Raw genomic sequence first — 12,414 nt, 5'->3', positions numbered from 1 at the left:
AAATCATATATCCTGTGTATACTGCGACCCCCCTCTACACCCCTTCAAAATGGAGGATAAATCATATACCCTGTGTATACTGCGACCCCCCTCTACACCCCTTTAAAATGGAGGATAAATCATATATCCTGTGTATACTGCGACCCCCCTCTACACCCCTTCAAAATGGAGGATAAATCATATACCCTGTGTATACTGCGACCCCCCTCTACACCCCTTCAAAATGGAGGATAAATCATATACCCTGTGTATAATGCGACCCCCCCTCTACACCCCTTCAAAATCGAGGATAAATCATATACCCTGTGTATAATGAGACCACGGATGAAGCACATCACCGGCGTCAATATAAAAGTCTTTTGTCATGTGTTGTTGTTGTTATACTAAACTTTGTGGAGCGTATTACTCGATAACGATCTAGAATGAAGCACACATCCAATAAATATGTGTTTGTCTTGCATTGTAGTTTTTTCTACGAAGCATTGTCGAGTGCAAAACTCCAAAACAAGTCGCTAGGTCATGTGTGCTGTAGGGACCATCTTCAGCAAACAAAATGTATTTTGGACAACGTGATTGCAGTGATTATTTAAGAACCCCAGTTCTTAGTATAATGCACAATCAGTAACCTATTTTAGTGGTAATGTATAAGGAGTGAATTGCCGTACCTTTGTGTCCGTGGTAAACAGGATTTCGCGGGAAAATGGCTACCATTATCAAGCGAGGTGAAACTGACGATTGTCTAAAAGACCTCGACTCATCTGTAAAGAACAAATTTAGTTGGGAATGTCTGGAAAGAGCGTCCCAGCTTAACCCCGTCTTGATGTTTCAGTGTTTTTTCACAATTTGTCATTCTCATGTCTGTTTGCCGTGTCAGATGGCATGTAATTTGTATATCTGGATCGGTGGTCGTTTCAACTTAATTTGCAGAGAATATACGTAAAAAAAACAAGGCATCAAGATAAAAATGGTCTTTATTTTGGATATTAAAAGTTACTTCGGACTACATGCGAAGTTTTCTAGTGAAGTGTCTGGATTGCTATCAAATGCCGGTTGACATCATCAGTGGAAACTGAAAGTGAAACAGCTGGAAAAACGTAAGATCTTATACCCCATGTATAATGCGACCCCGCATCCTGACCCCCTCATTCCAGGTACGAAAAACTTGCATTATGCATGGGTATATACAGTATCTGAATTTTGAGACATCCAATCAGAGCACATCATCTCATATCACTATGAGAGAAAACAAAACATAAGTCAAGGTCACCCAAACTAACTGGTGTCTTGGGCAATACCCTAGGCTGTCACCAAATTTGAAGACACTGGGTACAACAGTTCCTGAGATGTGGCGTTAACAAGAAATGGGATGTATGTATGTATGTATGTACGTGGAGAAGCTGCTGATTCCACCCCAGATCATGATGGAACCACCACCATAACGGAAACGTTCACGTTGTCGTTGCCACACTCGGTGCCTCCTGTCTGTAAAGTTCAAACAATACCTGGACTCATCGGTGAACAGAACTGGAACCCAGTCGTTCTGTGTCCAAGTGACATGATCTTCAGCCCAGTCCAATCGCTACTGCCGGTGTCGAACAGTCAGAGGGATTCGAACACATGCCCTTCTAGAGTTGACACCTGCATTGTGAAGACAATTCCGTATCGTCTGAGTGGACACATTCATCCCCGAGGCGTTCAGGAGGTCGTTACGTAGGCTGGTTGCTGTCCAAAAGGGATGGCGTTGTGCCTGAAGAGCCACAAAATGGTCTTGGTGTTGGGTTGTTGACCTCTGACGACCACCCCCATGTCCTTGTGCTGCTGTACCAAAAGTTTGCTGTCAGTTCCAGGCCCTGTTTACAACGCTGTGGCTGACCCTTAGTGCATTTGCAACGCCACGTTGTGAATAGCCAGCATCAAGCATTCCAATACATCTGCCCTGTTGTACTGTCATCAGGCGATGCATTACACGTTGCGGGGGCATTGTGTTGATAAAAGTTATGTAAACACTCAAGTGAGTTTGAAATTTTAGAAAGAATCAGACACCGATGACTGAGTGAAAATCGTGCAATGGTAGCAAAAGCATAAACTGTGATGAAAAACGCATTTCCCACGGCATGAAATGCACATGCATGTTTGTTGAAGACGTTTTTGATTTCACTTGAACACAAGACAATAACAAAACAAAAATAATAAGATTTCAAGATTTCCGGAAACCCACATAAAAAATGTCAGATAAGTATGTCAAATCATATAAGTTCATGGAATCTATTGTTGTTGGTTTACAGCAGTTCCCCGTGGCTGAAAGTATCAAGATTACTTTCAGCAACCAACAAGGTTAGTTTCCAGAAATGGAAACTGACAGGAAAGTATCATTGTTAGTTTCCACTGCATAAAACAACTGGAAAACATCATTGATGGTTTCCATAAGTGAGATCTTGACTGAAACGATTGTAGAAAAATAAATGTGACTCCATATGCATATATCCAGAAACCTACATTAAACTGTGCTATGTTCATCTTAGTGATCTCATTGTTTCTGTACACCAGAATTCAAATAGAGGATATTGTCACATGAAATACTACAAGGACAATGGAAACATAATTGAAAGAATATGGAAACTCAAGATTCAAATCAGTCTCTTTTGGGTCTTGTTTGGGAAACTTAGGAAAAATCTTAAGCTTAAGAATTATTGAGTAAGGTGCCATTGGGTTTAAGTTTCCATTTGTGATATTTCTCAACATGGTAACCCTAACCCTGAGTTTAATGTGATGTACTTGCCTATATTACCTATTATATGAGTGCATGAGTGCATTTACTAATTAAAGGCATGTTTCATGATATTGGATTTAATTGCAAACAAAACAGTAGGCCCACTTTGGCTCTGCCTGGCCTCAGTCTTAGGGCATCCCCCTTGTTGGACCTAGAACTTTCGCAATACAAGATCCTATGTAAAGTAATACAGTGGAAAAGGGTATGCTGGATAATGGCTACTCTGGATCACTGAGATGTACATTAACACCTATAAACTGTAAACCTCAATGGATTTCTACTTTCAATGTGTCATTTCAAAGCTCTGACAGTGAGTGAGTTTAGATTTATGCCGCACTAAGCAACATTCCAGCCATATGGCAGCGGTCTGTGAATAGTCAAGTCTGGAAAAGACAATCCAGCGATCAACAACATGAGCATCAATCTGCGCAACTGGGAACCATAAACCTGTGACAGTGTTCTAAAGGTGACATATTAAGTTTCACTTGATCTGAATTGGAAGTTTACTTGTGCACCCTGTAACGACACCCATCAACGCATCATCTGTCGTAAGCACATCAGAAAAAGGTAACTCATCTTGCCACCATTTCTCGAAACAAACTTAAGTCTCAGTTTTAACTCAAGTTTTTGCTCAAATTTGAGAAACGCAGGAACATGCATTTTCCCAAATGATGGGAAATCGGTATCAAAAACAAACTTAGTTGACTATCTGAATTTGGACAAATTTCTTTAATTGTTTGGACTTTTTTTATTTTAATAAATGCAGTTGAGTTACAAATTCAGCTGTTTCAAATTGTCAAAATCAGTTTGAGATTTAAGTGAAAACTTAAGGTTGTTTCAGGAAATCAGGGCCTGGGAAGGACAGTCTCAAATGAAAAATCCATATACTTTTGCATGAACTTTCCACCAACAAAAAGCAACAGAAACCTTTTATACATCTGCCATATTTTTCTAGAAATGAGGATTTGTGGGATCAAATGGTTAAGTCAGTTCCGGATCAAAAGAATACAGAGCTCAACAGAGCTCATCACAAAACATTCAACTGCAGAAAATGTAAAATTGTGAGTAAAATTTATACTTTATACCTATCCTGACTCATGCTTATTATGCTGTTTCCTCCTTCTATCCAAACACAGTGGAACACTGGAATCCCTTGAAGTTCCCTTCTTCAAAGGTCACATATACTATAATAGGGTACAAATGCAAAATCACTTGCTGACATCGTTATAAATGAGACCCCGTCATTAAAACTGATTTCAATCTTTAATTACCTTAAATCGACCTTTTCGTCAACAGTGCACAATTCTCAGCCGCAAACGAAATTTCAACCAATTAGAGTGACGCGTCTCCGTGACGTAATGGTAGGTATAGAAATGAGGGTCTGTGCAGTATTCATCTACATTTCAGGGGTTAAACTATTTGGTTTACAGGTTTGTACAAACCTGAAATCGCGAAAGCTGTTGAGAAAAATGAAAGCTATATGTTCTCACAATCTACTATCATTTAGTTTTGTCTCCTGCTTTGCCTAGATTTCGAGTTACAACCCTTGTTTTCATAGACGATTCTGTCAAAATCACTTGGTGTTGCTAGGTTGTAATCCGTGTTAGGTGGTGTAAACCTATTTATTTGTCATCATTCACTTGATGCTCAGTTAATGAATTTATAACAGGTATAATTAGTGGTAACGCCACTTAGATTACCCGACAAAGGTCCCCATTTGGCATTTCTTTAGTCTGGATCAATCAAAGGATTAACTGATAACACGCTGATTGATTAATTAGTTTTATGGGGATTTAAATGCTGGATTTGTCAAAAGGTAGTGTTTATGTATGTACATTTACTAATCTATACTGAATACACTCTGTCGTGTCTGTGTCTGTGTAAAACACCCTTCTTTCAAAGGATTAACCGCCGATACATTGTTTGATTGCTCATTATTGGCTAACTAAATAACTTTTTAAAAAGAATGACACACATTATGCAATTAGTTGCCAGGTGTGCTATCTTGGGTAACCAATGAAACTATACAACAATGTGAAAAACCTGAAACGATACATCACGTTTTCATATATTAGACTCTTAAAAGAAACATCACTTGGGAAATCAACAGATGAATTATATATCACTTGTTTTCGAGGGATACATTCGTCGAAGAAGGTAATAGAAAGACATTGCTCCTATAAATTCAATTTTAATATTTGCATTTTGTTTTTAATAAGTTGTCATAGCTTTCAACAGAATCATTGTTTTCATTGTTAAGTGTAATGATGCAGACTACATACACTGGGGTGTGCATGCGAATTTTGATTCATTTAGGCAAACTATGAAATGTCTACATATTACATTCCTGTTATACATTCACAGATCGCTTCTTTTTATTAAGTTTCAACATGCATACAAGTATGATTATAAAGTAATTAGGATTATGAGATGAAGTATAGAGACGTATATTGACAAGTGTCTACATACTGGTAAGTGAACGTTACAAACCAAGTAAATTTAGCAAGTGAAGACATTTATCGCACAGTATTTTCACTTTGACCCTGACCAAACTCCTTTTGGTAATGCTTTTCAAACTAGATGAGAACAAACCATAATCTCATTTTCAAAAATGGCTGCACCCTGTCTTGGGATGAATGCTGTTTGAGTTTGTTTTCACCGACTTACAAAAGCAAAATGACTTTCTACTGGTTGTAAAATATGTATTTTATTGATGGACAATAGGATTTTGCATGACATTGCTCATAACATAACAGTTTCAGTCTTGGAAGTGAGGTCGAGGTCAATATAATATTGCTTGCAATATAACTGTCACTTTGATCCTCACCTTGCTTCCATGGAAGGAGTCGTTATGTTAAAAGTTGTGTCATGCAAAATCCTTTTGCCCATGATTCAAATGCATATTTAACTACCACTAAAAAGTAGTTTTGATTTTCTAACTTGATGAGAACAAATCATAATCTCAATAATTCTAACAGACTTTAGCCCGTGACTTCACGATTTTCAAAAATGGCGGCACCCTCTCTGAGGATGAATGCTATTTAAGTTTGTTTTCACCGACTTACAAAATCAAAATTACTTTCTACTGGTAGTAAAATATGTATTTTATTGATGGCATGACATTGCTTATAACATAACAATTTCAATCTTGGAAGCAGTCAAGATGATAATATTGTCACTTCGACCACAACCTTGTTTCCTAGGAAGAAAGTGTTATATCCATGCAAAATCCTTTTGGTCAGCAGTGTGTAGTAAGCAGTCTTGATTTTATAAACTCGATGAAACTTGAACTCCATTTTCTATCCTGGAAGAATGGTAATGGGTGAACCACAATGCTCACTTCCACACACTAACAACCAATCTAAGCACAAACTATGGAGTGTGGTGGAAATCTGTGCATGGTGACACCATCACCTGACCCCAAGGAACAACTGACGGCAACACAACAATTCGGCATGTCTTTGGTGACGTTGAGAAATCAGCAAAATGACGAGCTTCCTACACATTTTCTATACATTTAACTGGAAATTGTTCCTTCTATGACATCACTGTAGGGCTCTGGCGACAGAGTAACGAAACCTGTTGCGTTTGTGGGCAAGAGAGAAGCAGACAGCTTTTAAGCAACTTTTAAAGGCGCACTGATGCGGAGCAATTTCCGTGGACTGGTGTAAACTTTTGTTATTGTTTTTCTCCTGTGAGTACCCGGATGATATCCCAGAATTCATGACTGGTTCGTGACCTCTGCTGCGCATTCCGTAAGCGCAATTGATAGTTTAATTATAGACAGATCAACTTAGGTGAAGTCATTTTTACTTCATAACAAATGTATTATGAAAACAAATGAAACACTTTGAAGGTTAATCATCTGCCAGTGGTAGAAATGGTAAAAAACTATTAGGACGGAAAAATAACGAAGCCAATGTACGTCTCTATATTTTGTCTCATAACCCTAATTAGTTTATTGTCATATTTGTATGATTCTGAAAATTAATAAAAGAACACACGATCTGCTTATACTCATAGTAAATTTCTAACATAACAGAAACATTTATACATTGTATAGATTGCCAATGTGGATCCTATTTCACACACATATGCGATCTAGTGTGTGTTTTCTGTCATATAGATTCTGCTGAATGCTACAACAAATAAATTAAAACAAAATGCAAATAATGAATGTAAAACAGGCTAATTTTATAGCAACAATGTCAGGCTACTACCTTGTTCAGGAATGTATCCATCAATATCCACGTAAAAGAAATCGTATTCCATTCATCTGCAGCTGGTAAATAATCCTGCTCTGTGTCGCGTGTCTTACAACTGTCTCATTTGCGAAAAAGTAACACATCGTTTCACGTCTTTCGTTGGTGAAAACCAGATAAACCTCTCATTGGTCTCCCAAGATAGCACACCTGGCAACTAATTGTATGATGTCCACTATTCTAAGTAATTTAGTTAACCAATAATGAGCAATCAATCAATCAACGCAAGGGTGGTTAATTCTTTGAAGGGAGGATGTTGTTTTTGCACTCACTCTTTATGACAGGGTGTAGTCATCTACACACACTGCCTTTTCACAAATCCGCTAGAAGATAAAAGTAATTAATCAATCAGTGTGTTATCGGTTAATCCTTTGATCGATGTTTGTTTTTGTAACTCAGCTGATAAACCCTCTTGCATCACTTACATGCACATATTACATAACATGCAATACATTTGCCATTACAGACCTTAATTTATAATGTTGAGTATTTACTCTAGAGAGGAGAAATGCCAAATGGGAACCTTTGTTGAGTAACCGAAGTGGTGCTACTACTAATTATACCTGTTATAAATTCATTAATTGACCATCCAGAGAATGATGACAAATAACACGTGTAGGTTTACACAATCAAACGCGAGTTACAGCAAGGAGGATGTAATCTCTGTGTCGCATGCAGCCTGAAAACACTTATGGGCCGAAACTGTTTTCGATACCAACGGAATTTCGTTACATAAGGAATACACACAGGCATTTGCTGCGTACTTGGGTAAATAGGTGAAATAAGGGGTTTTTTTACGTAAGAAAATTTTCAGATTTCTCTACCAATGGCAAAGTCATCGTTTTTTGTTTACGAATTCAAATAAATCAACTGTGTGTTTTTATTATCATAAATAATAAACCATTGTAGCTACGATAGCTACCAAAATTTACGGATGATATTTGCTATTACAGCTGAACCAACACTCAAAACTACCTATATATATAAAGCTTTGCAATCTTCCATACTGAAACAAATGGCTTGCTACGTGCCTGTAGACATCATATTTTCATGTAACATGATTAAATATTGAGGTTAAAAACACAAAAATAGGATCAAATTGGATCAGTCACTATACCATCCAAGCATAAGAAAAGAACTACACTGCTGGGATATTTGGTTACGATCAGAACAAATGGCATATGATGGGCATCCGGCCTTCTGACTGTTAAGGTGAAGAAATTCTGCTAATATGGACAGGAGCCCAGTTCCTTTGTCCGTCACGGTCGAAGGAGCGGGCGCTGACCAATTTGCAGTTTGGTTTCGTAATTAGACCGTTGGCGAGAAACATTATTCGCTCTGCATCAGTGCCCCTTTAAGCACTTGTTATTAATTAACCACAAGGTTGTTTGTTTTTTTTTAAAAAAAACGGTGTTTCGTTTATGACTAACCAGGAGTCTTTCACATGCAGTGATAAAAAGAGTACCAACAAACTGAGTTTAGTGGTCCTTTAAAGAAGACGTAAAATCAACACGCATGCAGTCGTTGTTTCGATAGTGATCCCGAACTGCCTTACAGTACTTACTTACACATACGTTTAACAATTCTTGTGAACTACCTTGCATGATTGTACATATCTACTTTATCGAAAATGTACCTTAGAGTACATGCTGCGATATCATATGAACTAACAACGTGTGTCATACTTACGCTCCTTGACCGTGCACTCAATGTCGCTGCAATCAACTGACGAAGACCAGGGGGAATGTCATGTTTGGATGATCGAGTCTGGCTGCCTCCGAGGAGCCCTTCCGACAGAAACTTCGGAAAGGAAGCCAGCGTTTTCTCAACTATGTCAGTCATGTGAACCGAGAAAATAACCTGTCCATTAAAATTGTGGATATCATGCAATCACGTCACGTCGTTATTTGATTCGAGTAATATCATATTCACATCGCTTTGACACTTCTCGCCGCCATATTGGATACTTTCAAAGGGAACTAACTACGAGAAATAGAACTTCGAGGAAATCCACTAACAACTGCCATGTGGTGTGATATGATCACTAATTAATACTGCGAATATAGCGATAGTGCCAGTTGTTCATTTAATAGTGTTATGTTATCACTTAGAGAGACACTGATCCAGAGCGATTGATGTTCCTTACAACAGTTTAATTACTAAACCAACTGAACAGTCAGTGGCCACAAGTAAGTTCTCAAAAACATTTGCGCAGAGTCGGGTCACAACTTTTGACGATTTATTTTTGCTTCGCGTTTTGCAAAATCGGCAAACATCGCTATTTCTTTGTGGTATTTAAATGATAGCGAGTATATTTTTGCAGTTATTTGCATTTCCAATGTTGAGGAGGCGGAACAAGGTATACATAGCAGATGGAGTTAATCAGAGACCATCTATTATATGGTCTCTATTAATAATACAGTAACAGTTGGGAGGAGGCCCTTTAATGGATTCCTTTATGCTGTCTTACGTAAAAACTCACTCTTGCTTGAAAACGGTATAAGAAGCTATACCGAAAAACGTCGCATCATAGAAATAAAGAAGTTGTAATCCATAAAGTATTAGACTTTTCTGTCTTACGTAATCCCTGAGATTTATATAAAAGTCGGGCCATAGTACAGTTTACCGGACGCGCTACCCGGGTACTGCTGAGCGCTTGCTAATGAGCGCGCTGCAGTATCATTAGCCCTTGGGCAGCCCCCTTCTTGATCCTAAGGTCAGGGTTAGCGAGTATATATCCATCCGAAAAAGTCGGGAAAAGTGCGCCCGGTAAAGTGCACTACTCCCAAAAGCCGGCTCTGTGCTATATTGCTTTACTCTTGCTTGATAACGGTATGAAAAGCTATACCGATACGTGGCATCATAGAAATAAAGAAGTTGTAATCCATACAGTAATATACTTTTCTATCATGCATCAACTTCTAAAATGCCAATCAGGGCATAGCCACAAACTGTGTAGCAGTATCGGACTCGCTTTGGCGGAGATATTGGCAGATCGAGCGAGTATAGCAGCAATAGAACTGTCACGATAACAGTTTTTTTTTAAATGTGCGACGCCTTTGCAATGTGTTTTACACTTTTGACAAACGACTGATACATTTGTGGAAGGTATACTGTACTAAGGTATATTGTACTTTGTTGCTGGGAGACTTACTTCCTGGGAGTAACTGGGCGCTACAGAAAAGGGCCTGGATGTCAAAGTCTTGTACTTGGGTAATTTAAGATACAGACTTGCTTATGCTACATTTCTGGGCTTAAATCTACCATTTGTATATAGAAGAAACAAATGTCTTTTTCCTGGATTAAATGGGCGCTACTGAAAAGCCTCTGGATGTCAAAGTCTTGTACTTGGGTAATTTAAGATACAGACTTGCTTGTTTCTGAAAGAAACTCCCAAGTCAACTAAACCAGAACCTTCCCCCATCCGAATTAACATACCATACCATGGCCAGATAAGTCATCGCATCAGCCGTCTCATCAAGAAAACAACAGGAATAGACGTCACCTTCCGTAGCGACACCAACCTGAAAACGCTACTATCAGCTAATGGACGTGGGCCAACAATACCTAAATGCAACAACCCAGCAGGATGCATCTACCAGATCCAATGCAGTTGTAAAGAGACATATATTGGTGAAACTGGTCGACCACTGGCTATCAGGTTAAAAGAACACAAAACATCAGTTCAAAATTTGGATCAGAAGTCTGCTGTATGTGAACACATCATGCACAACCCCAATCACAAGATTGTTTGGGACAACACCAGGACATTAGTTAGGAACGCCAATGACTTAAAAATACGGAAGCTCCTAGAAGCCATTGCAATCAAGCGGAACAATCCCTCAATCAACAGAGATGGAGGTGTTTACTTACCCAATGCATGGAACCACCTTATCCTCAGTGACTAATCTTTATCCAAACATCTTTACCTGTAACTCGTTAACCTAATCAACACAAGCCTGCACACCAATCAGTTCAAGCCTGTACATAAGTTGAAGCCTGTACATCTATTAATCGAAGCCTGTACATCAATTAATAGAAACCTGTATATCTTGTTACCCATTGTTATCAGTCTACTGTTATGTGTATATATACTGCAACCCTTTAGTTTTACCCTCACTTCACCTGAAGAAGAGACTAGAATCTGTCTCGAAACGTTGTGACCTTGTATAATAAAGAAGTTGAACCATAAAGCACTTTTAGTTTGATTCCTCCAACTTCTAAATGCCTTTGAAACAACTTACATTTCTGGGTTTAAGTCTACCATTTGTATAAAGAAGAAATACATAATAGAATAGAATAATTAAATGTCTTTTTCCTGGATTAAATGGGCGCTACAGAAAAGCCTCTGGATATCAAAGTTGTGTGCTTGGGTAATTTAAGAAATAAACTCACTTGGAAACTATTTTTGACATAGACGAAACAAATATTCCGGGAGTAACAAAGTACAGAAATTGCCTGAACATCACTGTCTTCAGCTTGGATCTTGATATTTTAAGGAAAAAACTAGAGTAGAGTTACTGTGTTATGTAATTGGAATGTGGGGTCGCGAGAGTTTATGTAACCCCCTGTCCCGAGATAGTCGCAAGTTAATATTAATGTATAGTATGACACTAACGACTATCGTAGCGCTAAGAGAACTCCAATAATCTAGGCCCTGGATGTCGAGTTTTTTTTCAGGCCCACATTTTCGTAAGGTTTGAAAAGTGAACGTTGTGCGAGAACTGTGCTCGCGTGGTCCTGGACAAATATAACCGCGACTACCTCAAGGTTTTGAGAAATAGACAGTGTTATATGTTGTCCAAAACTTTTGTGCACGTTAAAAAAAGTATATTTCTCCGTTTTTTATCGTGCACAAATAAAAACACTCTGCTACCATTTTTTTAAAATTTGTCATCTTTACGGAAAGTGTGATGGAAGGAAATGCGGCTTGATATCGGAACGACGTAAGTGTATATGAAATGGATTTATGTGCTTATGCATAACGTCATACGCACAAAATAAAAAATGACCCGCAATAAATGTCAAAAGTCGATTTTCTACTATGACGTCAAACGTCGGCAGAGAGGTCATGACGGCTGGATGTTGGAAAATTTCCGAAAATGCTACGCAGTGTAAAATTGGAATTTTTCTTGTTTACATTTAATACCAGCACAGCCTTTCGAGCACAGCGTTCGTTTTCATAACCAGTGTCTGTTGTTTTATCTAGACAATTGGTAATGGTGACAAAGACCATGTGTAATTTGATTCAAAGATGTATGGGGAATTCAATGATGCGTTTGTCTCAGCTGACTACGAAATATATGTGATGTAATAGGCGTCTCAATACCAGCCTTCTCGAAACGTGATTTTGTAAACACTATCCACTATGGCGGAAACTTC

General features: G+C 38.4%; 1 protein-coding gene across 1 annotated transcript in view; it reads right to left on the bottom strand.

Moving 5' to 3' along the window:
- Positions 1-8,981, bottom strand: part of LOC137291492 (AP-4 complex subunit epsilon-1-like) — a 92,167-nt gene extending 83,186 nt beyond the window's left edge. Inside the window, exon 1 of the mRNA XM_067822851.1 lies at positions 8,722-8,981. Within this exon, the coding sequence (XP_067678952.1) occupies positions 8,722-8,874 (153 nt within the window). The 5' untranslated portion in view covers positions 8,875-8,981. The remainder of the gene's footprint in view (positions 1-8,721) is intronic.
- Between the last annotated feature and the right edge of the window lie 3,433 nt (positions 8,982-12,414).

Source organism: Haliotis asinina, chromosome 7, assembly GCF_037392515.1.
Source record: "Haliotis asinina isolate JCU_RB_2024 chromosome 7, JCU_Hal_asi_v2, whole genome shotgun sequence".
NCBI classification, from domain to species: domain Eukaryota; kingdom Metazoa; phylum Mollusca; class Gastropoda; order Lepetellida; family Haliotidae; genus Haliotis; species Haliotis asinina.
The sequence above is the reverse complement of the archived record's forward strand: the minus strand, read 5'-3'. Positions and strand labels throughout refer to the sequence as shown.